The 14,120-nt window shown below is 40.2% G+C and overlaps 1 protein-coding gene across 2 annotated transcripts in view; it reads left to right on the plus strand.

The window, feature by feature from the left end:
- Positions 1-14,120, plus strand: part of trpv4 (transient receptor potential cation channel, subfamily V, member 4) — a 44,949-nt gene that overhangs the window by 4,049 nt on the left and 26,780 nt on the right. The window contains exons 3-5 of one of the 2 annotated variants that reach the window (XM_073860476.1): positions 2,297-2,730; positions 7,011-7,186; positions 12,085-12,237. In XM_073860476.1, coding sequence (XP_073716577.1) covers positions 2,297-2,730; positions 7,011-7,186; positions 12,085-12,237 — 763 coding nt within the window. The remainder of the gene's footprint in view (positions 1-2,296; positions 2,731-7,010; positions 7,187-12,084; positions 12,238-14,120) is intronic. The other variant, XM_073860477.1, reaches the window with a different exon arrangement.

The following is a 14,120-nucleotide window of genomic DNA, read 5'->3' on the forward strand; positions in this document are numbered from 1 at the left end:
GCCTCAAACATGTCTTCGTCAAAGCTGAAAATATTCAATTTGAGCTGAAAATTTGCATGACACAAAGTTAAATCCCGCGAGTAATCTAGAGCGAGTAATGCGATGCCGTGCGTTTGGTGTGTACGTAGCATTACTGTGGGTTTACACCAGACGCAAATTTAACTATTTGTGCGAGTAGATTACATACAAAGTCAATGCAAAGATGTGATCAGACGCGTCCTCGCGTGGGCCGATGCGAATGACGTGATATGGGTGGCGCGTTTGCCGCAAAAAAACACGCGCTATTCGCCTTATGCCGGGTTCAGGCTGCATGATTTTCAAACTAGTCGGGTCACCTGTGGTTTCACACTGCATGATTATCTGGGGTAGCGTTCAGTCGCTGCTGTTTCAGACTGCATAATGGATTGGCGACAGGGGTTTTCATACTGCATGACTTTAAGGTAAGAAGAATCGCCGATAACTTTGTCCCGGTCCACAAACTACGTCTCACAACCAAACGCACGCGAGAAGTGATGCGAAGGAAACAACGCGAGGTCATCGTGCAAGACCGGAGTTCTCACTGGAGACTGGTATTATTATTAAAAATGGTGGCTCGCAAGAAGCATACCATATATACTGCATGTGCGCTCATTTGCAGCAGAAAGAAGAAGAAATAAAGATTATGAAGGAGGAAATGTTTTGAGAGACTCCTCCCCGAACTTCCAGATGTCCTGTATGTTGCTCTCTCATTGGCTGTAGGTTATCGCTGATGATATTGTCACTCAAAACACATTTCACACGGCATGATTTTGAATCGCCGACTGTTCCAGATATTTAGCATGCCAAATATCTCACGGGTGTCGGCGACTCATCGGTGATTCTCTCAGAATGCGTCTTTGATAATTCACACTGTGTGATTGTCACTCACGTGCATGAGCATCGATTTGCCTGTGATTTCGGGCATTTGTCTGCGATTTCTCAAAATTTCTGTCGCCGAGTCAAAATCAGGGCTAAAATCATGCAGTCTGAACTCGGCATTAGACGCGTCTTCGCAAAATATTCAACTTCAGTGAAAAATTTGCATGACACCAAGTTAAATCTTGCGAGTAATCTAGAGCTAGTAACGCGATGCCCCGCGTTTGGTGTGTGCGTAACATTATGGGGCATACACACCAAATGCAAGATCAACGATTTGCGCGAGTAGATTACATACAAAGTCAATGCAAAGACGCGATCAGACGCATATCACACGAGCAAGTAACACGATGCCCCACGTTCGGTGTGTACGTAGCATTAGCCAACAGCACTTTGTGTGACCCAAGTTCGAATTTAGGCATGGGGTCTTTTCCTGATCCTACTGCCCTCTCCTCCCCTATCGCTTCCTGTCTTTCTCTAGTGTTCTCATTAGAAACATGTGTGACCCTTGACCCTAGTTTTTTTTTTATTGAGATTTATACATCATCTGAAAGCTGAATACATATGGTTTGTTTGGACAATATTTGGCCGATATACAACTGAGGGTGCAAAATATCTACATTTTGAGAAAATCGCCTTTAAAGTTGTCCAAATGAAGTACTTAGTTAGCAATTGCATTCGTTCATATAAATAAAGTTTTGATATATTTATGGTATATACAATATATTGTCATCTATTGCTACAAAATACTACTTTTTTTGTGTCAAGAGACACATTTAAATGCACAGTTTAATGTTGGTTACTGATGACTGTTGCTAAAAGTGTCTTTCTATTCAAGCTACATGTGGCCACATGTAAACTTTACAGATGATGCAACAAAATTGCTTCCAGACCAGAGAACAATTGTTTGCAAGAAGGATTAATTGGTTTTGAATTACATGGTCTTCAGTAATATCAGATGTTTGGTACAAGTTTACTAGTGTGACGTCAATTCTTATGCAACAAACATGAGGCAAAGTGAAAGAGAAATATCACTGGACTCAATGCCACACTAGTTTGAACTGTGGTCTAGCTTAGTTTGTAAGTACTATAAGATAAATTATTATTTCGTTGCATTGCAGGACTGAAAGTATTGAAGGAGTATTTCATATATTTCATAGTCCAGTGCATCCTGGATGCGTTTATTTTGGCCTCCTTTGACACTTATTCAGTATTTAATGAGACAAGACAGAAAGCAAGAATGAGAACTGGATCTATATGAGCACCATATTTTGATATGTCAGATCACTTGCTCCAAACACTATGCTATGGTTCTCACCAGTCTCTGTATTCAATCCCCATAATCTAGCCAGCTGAATTGCATCTGTCATCAAATGTTTCTCATCCTCTCTTGACTTTCCAGCAGGGTTTTTCTGCCACAGCTCTACTTAAGCGCTATCGTTTGGCCACAACGGAATCAAACTCAGTCTCCTCCTCGCCATCTGGGACTGCTGCCCAGGACTCATCAGAGGGTAAGGACCCTTCAGCAGATGAAGATTCAAATTTTCCCATGTCGTCTCTGGCGGAACTAGTGGAGAATGAGGATGAACCACAGCCAGCCCAAGATTCGCCTCAGGGTCCAGCTCGACCGGGGCAAAATCTTGACCCGAAGCAGAACATGCGAATAAGGTTCCCGGGGCCTTTTAAAAAGGCGGTTCCTAATCCTATGGACCTCCTGGAGTCTGAGTATCCAGTAGCACCTGGACCAAAGAAGGCACCTATGGACTCTCTGTTTGACTATGGCAGCTGTAGAGAGACCAACAATCAGAAGAAACGCAGGAAGAAGCTTCCACGGGGGTGAGAGACTCTTTTGTTTTAGACATGCATATGTAACAAATTTATGCGACCTTGTATGTGAAATCCAGGCGAAAGTATTTTACAGTAATCTAATTATGAGATTAGGAGCACCAAAGTTTTCCAATTAATTTCAATTTTTGACATGATATTACTCACTCTATATCAAAGATATCAATGTTATATATTCACAGAATGTTCTTTACTTTATGTAGGATGATTTTATATTAGCAAATCACAAAAATTACTGTCACAGGCAGGATCATATACAGTATATTTGATAAGCATGATTATTGTAGCTTTTGTCTAAGTAGCAGAATCAACCATTTACATTGACACATAACATTAAAGTCCAATTTATAGTCATGTGTAAGGTCTACGCCGTAGGTTATCTGTTACCTCTGCGTAGCCTGACATGTACGTCGCCAAATTTTTAACAGTGCGTCAGTTCTATGCGGACCGCAAGGGTTGTGATTGGTCCACTGGAACCCCTCCCATAAGATAAAAAAACTGCATCATAGGTATTTCCGATTGCGATGGTGAGAACAAAGATGGGCCAAGTTGAGGAGTGATTTAGCTGAAACTGCAACAAAAGTTGCTGTTTATTTACTTCTTTTAAAATTCGTTAACTGAGCAAGCTGCTGGTTCGTTGGCGGTAGAGCTACTGTGGTTATACGCGAGGATACTGCCTAGCGGTCTGCGCGTGTGCTTGCACATCGATGCGGACGACGACGCAAAAGTATATATTGCCACTTTTCCATTGCATAGTACCCCACGGTTTGGTTTGGGTGTGGTCAGATTACTTTTGGGGGCTTTTCCACTGAGTGCGGTACGTAGTACCCAATACTTCTTTTAGTACCACCTCTGTTGGGGTTCCAAGCGAGCCGAGCTGATACCAAAACGTGATGCGAAAACACTGTAGATCACTGATTGGACTGAGAGAATCACCAGCGTCATCGCTATAATGTAAAATATTAGCTTTACCTTCATGCTAGCTTGTGCTGTCTTGCGTAAACCTGTTGTCATCAGTGCTTAGCAGTTCCCAAACTCCCTTTAAGCAAAGATAAACATCCACAGGTTGAGAATCAGGAACACCATACCAGTTTTTTCCAGACTTGCTGTTTGTGGCGGCACATTCGCGATGCGCATGTCTGCATATGCTTAAATGCAACTTAAGTGAGGGTCAGTGGAGAACGTCGACTTACGCCACGTGTGTTTGTACAGAAACTGTCATGTGAGACAGAGGTAGTGATAAACGCGATTCGCAAACATCTATTTGTGGTGGTCAATTTTATTTTTGTGGCGGACTGAGAAATAAATGAATGTATGGGGATGTATAGCATTCCAGCGACGCTCTCACTTGTATGATGTCACAGCAGTAGACAGCGCAAATATAACGACACACCTATAATCCCTCCCACTCTGAAGTGTTACTAAACTCGATGGAAAAGCTAACCAAGCCAAAGTGAGGTGAGCTGACCCGACCTGACCCAAACCAAACCGTGGGGTACTATGCAATGGAAAAGCGGCATATAAAAAACTGACACGTCACGTAGGCTACGCTGTCCTGGCTACGCTGTCCTGGCTACACCGTAGGACGTATGCACACCTATATTGAGCTCTTTAAAGTAATAGGTGCATAATGCCCCTACAAGAACAGTGCCATGCATTCTGTTTACATCTATCTCTATGAATGGTAAAACACAGATAGACACATTGTTTACTGAGTGATACAGTGCAGACTGAGGTTCGAGTCAATGAGTTCAGCTCAGTACAGTACAGTAGCTGTGGTAAAACTAGGGTAAGATGACTTTATAGGGCCATTTAGCCATTAAACTTCTTAATAGATTGTGTCGCTCTTGTATATGTTGTGTTTTGTGCGTCAGACGGTTTACTAATGATTTAATACTTATTTGATTGTGCACAGTAGGTCTACTGAATGTCTGATGTTGTTTCCATTAATGCTTTTGGAGTAATGTTTATGTTGGAGTCAGTTATAGAGCTTACATTTCCCTCAGTATAGAGACTTCTCTTGTATACCATGGCATGACGAAGTCAGTTAGGGTGGGTCTTTAAAATTGACCATCAGTTTTTACTCACTTTTTTGATGGACTATGACACTAAATAATAGCACATCATTAATAGTACTTTTTAACAAATATGTTTTGTAAAAAACAAGATAAAGTATCTTTTATTAGGTGGATCATTCACTCATAGGGGCTGCTATATTGCACACAAAAGCAATATCCTGCCAATTGACATGGTTAATAAACACAAACTGACCTCAAACTCCAGTTTGTTACTTTGTATCCGCTTGTTAAGTCATGACTCATGACGTAAGGAATACCATTTCCAGCTCCAAGCCACCAGATTTAAACTCGGAAACACAGATTTAAGCACACATTTAAGAGAAAATTTGATAAACTCACGTGTAAACTGCGGTCTCAGGCTCCCAGAATCAAAGACAGCAATATATTAATTTATAAAAAATCCACCTCCATAAATCCATGTCTGGTCAGCTCGGATTTTGTTATGGAGATAAAATTAAGATCAGGTGTTTTTGGTAGTTTTTTATTATGATACGAGTGTATTATAGCCATGATTGTTTGATATTTCTCTATGACATCTGTGAGCGGTTGGACCCGGAAGCGGCGCATGACGTCAGACTTAAAGGGACACTCCACTTTTTTTTTAAATATGCTCATTTTCCAGCTCACCTAGAGTTAAACATTTGATTTTTAGTGTTTTAGAATCCATTCAGCTGATCTCCGGGTCTGGCGGTACCACTTTAAGCATAGCTTAGCATAGTTCATTGAATCTGATTAGACCATTAGCATTGCGCTAAAAAGTAACCAAAGAGTTTCAATATTTTTCCTATTTAAAACTTGACTCTTCTGTAGATATATCATGTACATAGACCGACCGAAAATAAAATTTGCGATTTTCTAGGCAGTTATGGCTAGGAATTACACTATCATTCTGGCGTAATATGTCTGACATGTTTTCTTGTAAATTAGCTTTTTTAGGCTCTTATGTTGGTTCAGTAATTTCACTTTAATGGCAATGAAAATGTTTTTCACAAATGTCACTTTAGTCATTTGATTGGTATTTAACAAATTTGAACAAGCTTGAAAAGTCTTCTGCTGCAAAACTCGAAAAGTACATGCAAACTTTTTTGGAAAAAAACTCAACTTCTAAAAAAAATCCACTTCTTTGGACAAGACATAGTAAACAGTAGAAAAATCACTAATGATAACTTGAAACATTGCAAATGATGAAAGAGTGTAAAAAATAAGAAACTGAACCACACATTAGGGGGCGCTGTGGTCCACATCACTGTCGCATTTGGGTTGTATTCATGTCCATGTACTCACAAAGGACACAAGTTTGAATGTGATCCACTTTCGTTTTGAACATTGTCGTTTATCCAATTCTTCTTCCGTGCACTTTGAGGACTTTGCTGAAAAATCAACATGGCGTTTATCAGATTCTGCCAACAAAAAGGTTTTTCTGAATTGCCCAAGACCAGGATTAAGCAGATTTGAAGCGAAGGTGTTTGAGGAACACATAATACATGCCGAGAGCATTCGGTTAACATAATTATCTAATTTTTGATGGAGGTGGTCTTTAGCAGCTTTTACATCTGAGCTCCCTACCCAGTCTCCTGAGGATGCGTATAAATAGCACGAAGTGTAAAACTCGTGCAATACATACGCCAAATTCCACTTTGGCGCGCACACGACACGCAAGTCCCTCCCATTCACTTAAACGGTGCATCTTCTTTTGTCGTTTTATTTATTGGTTTCTCAATCTTTTCTGTTTTTAAACCATTTTCGTTTGGGTTTAGGGTTAGATTTTAGATTTGCTTAATGAGGTTATTTAATATACAGGTTTCTCCATGTTTTTGTCCATATTTAAGCCATGATCGCTTGGAGTTGGGGTTAGAGTTGGGGTTTGGGTTAGGATGTCATTTTTATATAACAAAAAGTTGTTCTAACCCTAAACCCTAGCGAAAATGGTAAAAAAATAGCAAAAAAATTGAGAAACCAATAAATAAAACGACAAAGAAGGATGCACCGTTTGGGTGAATGGGAAGGACTTGCGTATCATATGCACGCCAAAGTGGAGTTTTGCCTATGTGTTGCACGAGTTTTACACTTCGTGCTGTTGTTTGTACGCATCTTCAGGAGACTGGGCTCGAGCTCCTCATATGTCATATTCGTTTTTCAGGAACACATTTAGCTTTATGAACACATGATAAAAGTGTTATATTCCCTCCACAGGAAGGCAGAAATGGAGATGTCATGTGACGATGGATCCCCAGAACCTCAAGTCCTTAAAGTCTTCAACCGCTGGCTGCTGTTTGAAGCCGTATCACGAGCGGACCCGAAAGCTCTGGATGGTCTCCTACCATATCTACAGTTGCAAGAAAAGAGGCTAACAGATGAAGAGTTCAAAGGTGCATTATAGGAATGGTTTAGTTTGTGAGCTTGGTTACAGCAAATTTGCAATGAAGCAAATGTGAGCTGGTGTAAAGTGTGTTTGTTTAAGGCATGGTTTTTAGTCTTGGGTGTACTGCCCAAAATTCAAATAAAATTGTTTGTAAATTATTATATGAAGTTTATTTAACTAAGTTCAGGAGGAGCATGGTCATGTGATCCAACCAATCAGCGCAAAGAGGTGCCTATAAATAGCAGTCCCTCACCTCTGTCCTGTGACAGATTTTTTGCAGCATCCCTCCTCCACCCCATCACCTCACTCTCATCTAGTCTCATTCATCCCAGTGAAAGAGGGGGGAGTACCCTGGGTTTGGGCTAAAATTCCGAGCTCGGAGCCCTCTCCTCGGTCAGCATGCCAAATATGCTTTATCTCATTCCCTATGCAAGTTAATATAACTCGTGAAATTCATCAAAAATTGTAAATCCTGTCATCATTATTGACAAACCCTAAGGTCATTCTGAACCTGATAGACTTCATTTCTTTAGAGGAACACAAGATAACACATTTTTAAAGAAATTATTTACTTTTTTCCTTCAGTGAAAATACATGTTGAATGTAGATGTCAGTCAGAACTTTCTACATAACATAAAAAACACACATGTACTTTACCTGTAGGACCTTAGTTTTACAGTAATAAGTTGCAGTGTGTTGCAGTTTTATTGATTAAAAGTAAACCACAATCAGTTATTGAGCAAATGGCGACTTGCATGTACCCGCAGTGTACTGTATGTAGATAAAAACGGCTCATTCTAAGGTAAAAAAACAATACAGTTCATTTTGAAAGGTCTTTATATAGCACCGATAATATAGTTATGTATATTATATTGAATTTCTGTTGAGAGATCCTTCTAAAAGTTACATGTTTGATTCATTATAATGCCTTCATCTTTTTGTTAAAAATCCTGCTTTAAACTGAACTGGGTCATGTCCCTGATATCCTGTGTTATGACATTATTTCCTTGTGGTTCAGTTTTTCATGTAAGTAAGGAAATTCTATTATATTTGCTCATGACCCGCCAAGACACTTCCTGTCTCAAAGACTTAAGCAAACTTTTAACAGAGAGCAGTAAGAAATCACAGCAAACCGTCAAAAAATTCAAGAGAGGATCAGACAGACAACTCAAGCTTCTCAGGCCAAATGTAACCACAGGAAAAGGTGTCACTTGACCCCTTACCTGAGTCAAGACGATTAATAAGTGATACATTGTTGAATGATTCACTCCATCTTAAATCATGTGACATTTTAACATGCACATGACACCATACTAGTTACTATAGTTTAACCATGGTTTTACAAATAGTTGTTTTTCTTAATATTGTGGAATCCTGGCATGAACAAACCACTTACATGCTCTTCATAAGACCTTAAAGTGATACTCCATCCCAATGTCAAAATTAGCCCATGTTCTACTCATCCTCAAGCAATCCGAGATACACATGTCCATCATCTTTCACATTTGTACACTGTAAACAATTTGCTGTAATTTTGCAGCTGGTTGCCAGTAACTTACTGTAGAAGATAAAGGGCCAATCCCATTTCTCTGTCTTACCCCTTCCCCTACCACTTCGTCTTACCCCTAGCCCTTGTCCCTCAAAACCAAGTGTTGAGCGCTAGGGGTGAAAACATACCCCTATGAAATGAGACACCGCTTGGTTACGGTTACGTCATCATACATCGTCGTTTGCTGGCTGCAACATCACCAGACGCGACAAATGTTGATCACAAACTTCCAAGATGCCGAGTGCAAGTGTAAGCGAAAGTGAATCAGCCGCCGAGTTTCTTCTGGCGTCCCTGTGTGATACAGGACGGTATACGTAAAGCACGTACCGATGTCTCCAAAGCAAGTAGTGTTATGCACTGATATTAAACGAAATTCGCTGCTAACGTTAATGGAATTTAGTTAAAACTGTAGACAAGCATGCAGTCCATTCATGGCTAGTTAGAAAAAATGTTGTGCAAATCAGCAACGTAACGTTAGCGTAGCAAACTAGCGAAATTTTAAAACAAAAATAAATTTTAAAACTTAAAATAAGAACATAATTCAAATATATATGAACAGGACTGTGTAGAGCACAAAACAAGACGTTAGTCATTTTTAAATTAATTATTAAGCCGAAAATACTTACATTTATGGGACTCTCTGGACGCTCTGGACGCCATTTTTGCCGCTTGCGCAGTGTATTCTGGGTACCTCTTGGTTTCAAGTAAGCTCGCGGAAATTCTTGGTTTTAAGGGGTATCTACCACTTGCCCTTAGCCCTACCCCTTGATCAAAACGAGAATTGGGATAGCCCTTACTCTCACGTGAACGTGCAAAACTAAGGGGTAGGGGTAAGGGGAAGGGGTAAGACAGAGAAATGGGATTGGCCCAAAGTCTAAAAATGTTTCATGTTCATTTAACTTTGAACAATATGTTGCCAGTAAATAACATAAATGTAAAATCTGCAGTAAGTTGCCGGCAGCTAGTTGCCAGTAATACCCAGAAATACTGTAATTATACAGACATTTTTTACAGTGTAGTTATTTTATTAAATGTCCTTTCTCTTTCAAGCTTTATAATGGTACAAAACAGTGAGCAGGGAACAATTTCTGACTTTAAACCCCGAAAAAGTGCAGACCAAAGCTTGACTGCCAGATTTTTTCAGCTGAGCGCTTTGGTTGCTGTGATCCTTTGCTTTGTTTATTAGTCTTTGAATGAGGCACCGATTGGTTGTTTTGATGTTTATCCCGCCCCTCCTCCACTGTGATTGGACGGCCGAATGAGAACTGACATTGACAAGCTGAGCTTTTCACCCGAAGTTGAATATTTTTCAACTCTCTGCATTCAAGCGCTAAGCGCAGAAAAACTGCAGAATGCTTTGGTGTGCACGCTACCTTATAAACAAATAACTAACTTCTGATAACGGCACCGTCTCGGATTCACGCAAGATTTTTTGCGTAGTAAGCGCTTGTTGCCGTGGGTACATTGCACAGTGACTCTGATGTGAATCTAAGATGGCTAATTATTCTAGTTTATAAAGCTTAAAATATGGATATTTTTTTGTACAATATGGTATGCCACATTTTTGGGCTTCAAAGCAGGGGCCACCGGTGACTTCTTTTTTCAAGGCTGCACGATGCGAAGTTCGTCACAACATGTAGCGTCACGTGTCTTGTCAAAATAAGTGCCTGCTGCAGATGTGTCTAAAGGGTTTATGATAAAAGAGATGCTCGTATTTGCCAGCTACTCACATAATCTCATGCATAATCAGAGTTTACTGTTAAGGGAGTGTCTTGCGTGTATCTTGTGAACGTGAGCGTCTCTTTTATTATAAACGGTTTTGATGCGTGTTAAACACGTGATGCACATGGTTCACATGACACAACAAACACATATTTTGAAAACTGTAATTGAATTTTGCTTTATAGACTTATAGAAGTATATTTTGTATAAGACATTAAGCTTAACGAAATGTGGTTACTTATGAAAAAAAGTGTTATGTAGGACATGTAGGACATATGTTGCACATTCTGTGTATGTACCAGTTGTGTCTTAGAATTACTCAAAATAGAAGTGTACAACTGTTAGTGCTAGACAAAACCAGAGACTGTCCATTCTGCAAAGGTCTAAAGTGTGATCGGTGCAAATGAAGTGTGAATTGTGCAAGCATAGGTGTGTGAAAACGGCTTGTACAGTTTATTCTTAGCCGCTGTATTCTACTTTTTATATTATCTATCGATTATTCTGTGTTTTCCCCTACATCTATTCATGTACAGCTGCTTTGAAACAATTAACAATTGTGAAGAGCACTATATAAATAAAATTGAATTGAATTGAAAAAGCAGATATAAATAAGCAGCTGGGGAAAGAAGAGTTAAGGGGGCGTGCACACCAAGGCTTTTACGCCCGCGGCTGGCGCATGTTTTCAGTTGTTTTCAATGGAAGCTCGTTTTTCAAAAAAGCTAGCAGCTAGCGGTTTTCTTCCGCACTGAAAACCGTCGCTCGGCGGTTTTTCCACGCTCAGCGCTGAGTGCCGAGAGTTGAAAAATATTCAACTTTGGGTGAAAAGCTCTGCTCGTCAATGTCAGTTCTCACACGGCCGTCCATGTGTAGTTGTATGGAGAATTCCACGATAAAACACATATTTTGAAAAACATATTTTAAGGGTACATTAAGGGGTAATTTTGATATTTGGCTAGAGTGTTGCTTTAAAAGAAAACACCACCTTTTTTCAATATTTCTTATGTTCTTACCTCACAAATTAATACATACCTATCTTTTTTCGGTGCGTGCACTTGGTCTTTGTGCGGCGTGTTGTGGGTGTGTTGGCATTTGGCCTAGCCCCGTTCGTTCCTTGGGATCCGGGCGGGGGTGGATTTAGAAGCCACCAAACACTTCCATGTTTTCCCCATTCAAAGACTGCCACATGAGTAGTCACACGAGTAAGTATGGTGGCACAAAACAAAACGTGTCGATTTTTTTTTAAGCAGATAAAAATGAGAACTGTATTGTATGGCGGAAGAGCAATTAGTTTGCAGCGTAGTAACATCATCACTCCTGACTACTCCCCCTCTCGCTCAAACTTCTGTTAATATTACTGCAAACTAAGTGGTTTTCCACAATACAATATAGTTCTCATTTTTTATCCGCTTAAAAAAATCGCCAAGTTTTATTTTGTCCTAAGAAATGAATGGGGCTAGGCTAAATGCTAACACATTCACGACGCGCTGTACAAAGATTAAGCGCATGCATTGAAAAAGATCGGTATGTATTGATTTGTCTAAGAGGTTAGAACATAGTAAAATTTTGAAAAAATTGGTGGTGGTTTAAAAAAAACTAGTTGTAAACAGGTTTTCTCTGCTTTATATTTCGTTTAGAGCCTTCTACAGGGAAGACATGTCTACCAAAAGCTCTACTGAATCTGCAGAACGGACAAAACGACACCATCCCCATACTGTTGGACATCGCAGAACAGACAGGAAACCTGAGAGAGTTTATCAACACACCATTTAGAGACGTATATTACCGAGGTGGGTCATCCAACCACTAAACACAGACCAGATTCTACAGATGTACAAAATATCATTTTTTTCCCATAATCCTTATGGATTGGCATTAACTCCAGGGCATGGCCAAAGCACATTTGGTGAAACGTCACATGGAGTTTGATTCAAAATATGTGCTTTGACTGTGTTTTCTCAGAGCTGCCTTTGAGTTGCCCGCAGTCTCCTCCACCCTGCGCTGTACAAAGAGTCCTTACAAACTTGTAAGAGTCCTTGCTGATCCTCAATGGCATGTCTATTTAGGACTGGACGCAAGCCATTTTAATTTGACAGAAGGGCCACACCCAGTGCAATATTACGTACATTTCCTTTACACGCACAAAAATAAATAGCCAAAATAAGCGTTAGTGCATGTGCAGTGACATTGATGTGTGACGTTCATGCGGATGACACATTTCCTGTCCACCTAATTTTTATTCGTTAAATGTTTGAAAGACATTTTACCATTTTTATATTTTGTTTCACATTCATATTTGGAATCTGCAGCTCTCGAAATGCATAATAATCCTGCTTCTTTGGACTTTGTGTAGTCTATCTTTCTTGTGAAGTTCCTCAGGATGCAATCAGTTACACATCGGTTCCATTAGTTTGGCTGTGTTGCTTGCAGGCATTGAGATAGGACAGCTTATACAGTGGGGCAAAAAAGCATCCAGTCAACCACCAACTGCGCAAGCTCTCCCACCCAAAAAGACGAGAGAGGCCTGCAACCTTCATCACAGGTACACCTCAACCACGAGAGACAAAATGAGGAAAAAAATCCAGAAAATCACATTGTCTGATTTTTTAAGAATTTATTTGCAATTTATGGTGGAAAATAAGTATTTGGTCAATAACAAAAAAGCAAGATTTCTTTCTCTCACAGACCTGTAACTTCTTCTTTAAGAGGATCCTCTGTCCTCCACTTGTTACCTGTATTAATGGCACCTGTTTGAACTTGTTAGCAGTATAAAAGACACCTGTCCACAACCTAAAACAGTCAGAATGCAAACTCAACTATGGCCAAGACCAAAGAGCTGTCAAAGGACACCAGAAACAAAATTGTAGATCTGCACCAGGCTGGGAAGACTGAATCTGCAATAGGTAAGCAGCTTGGTGTGAAGAAATCAACTGTGAGAGCAATTATTAGAAAATGAAAGACATACAAGAACACTGATAATGTCCCTCGATCTGGGGCTCCACGCAAGATCTCATCCCGTAGGGTAAAAATTATCACCAGAATGGTGAGCAAAAATCCCAGAACCACATGGGGGAACCTAGTGAATGACCTGCAGAGAGCTGGGACCAAAGTAACAAAGGCTACCATCAGTAACACACTATGCAGCCATCAATTCCTGCAGTGCCAGATGTGTCCACCTGCTTAAGCCAGTACATGTCCGGACCCGTCTGAAGTTTGCTAGAGAGCATTTGGATGATCCAGAAGAAGAGTGGGAGAATGTCATATGGTCAGATGAAACCAAAACATAACTTTTAGGTAGAAACTCAACTTCTTGTGTTTGGAGGAGAAAGATGCTGAGTTGCATCCAAAGAACACCATACCTACTGTGAAGCATGGGGGTGGAAACCTCATGCTTTGGGTCTGTTTTTCTGCAAAGGGACAAGGACGACTGATCCGAGTTAAGGAAAGAATGAATGGGGCCATGTATCGTGAGATTTTGACTCAAAACCTCCTTTCGTCAGCAAGGGCATTGAAGATGAAACGTGGCTGGATCTTTCAGTATGGCAGTGATCCCAAACATACCGCCCGGGCAAAGAAGGAGTGGTTTCGTAAGAATAATTTCAAGGTCCTGGAGTGGCCTAGCCAGTCTCCAGATCTCAACCCCATAGAAAATCTTTGGAGGGAGTTGAAAATC

Source organism: Misgurnus anguillicaudatus, chromosome 22 (genome assembly GCF_027580225.2).
Source record: "Misgurnus anguillicaudatus chromosome 22, ASM2758022v2, whole genome shotgun sequence".
NCBI classification, from domain to species: domain Eukaryota; kingdom Metazoa; phylum Chordata; class Actinopteri; order Cypriniformes; family Cobitidae; genus Misgurnus; species Misgurnus anguillicaudatus.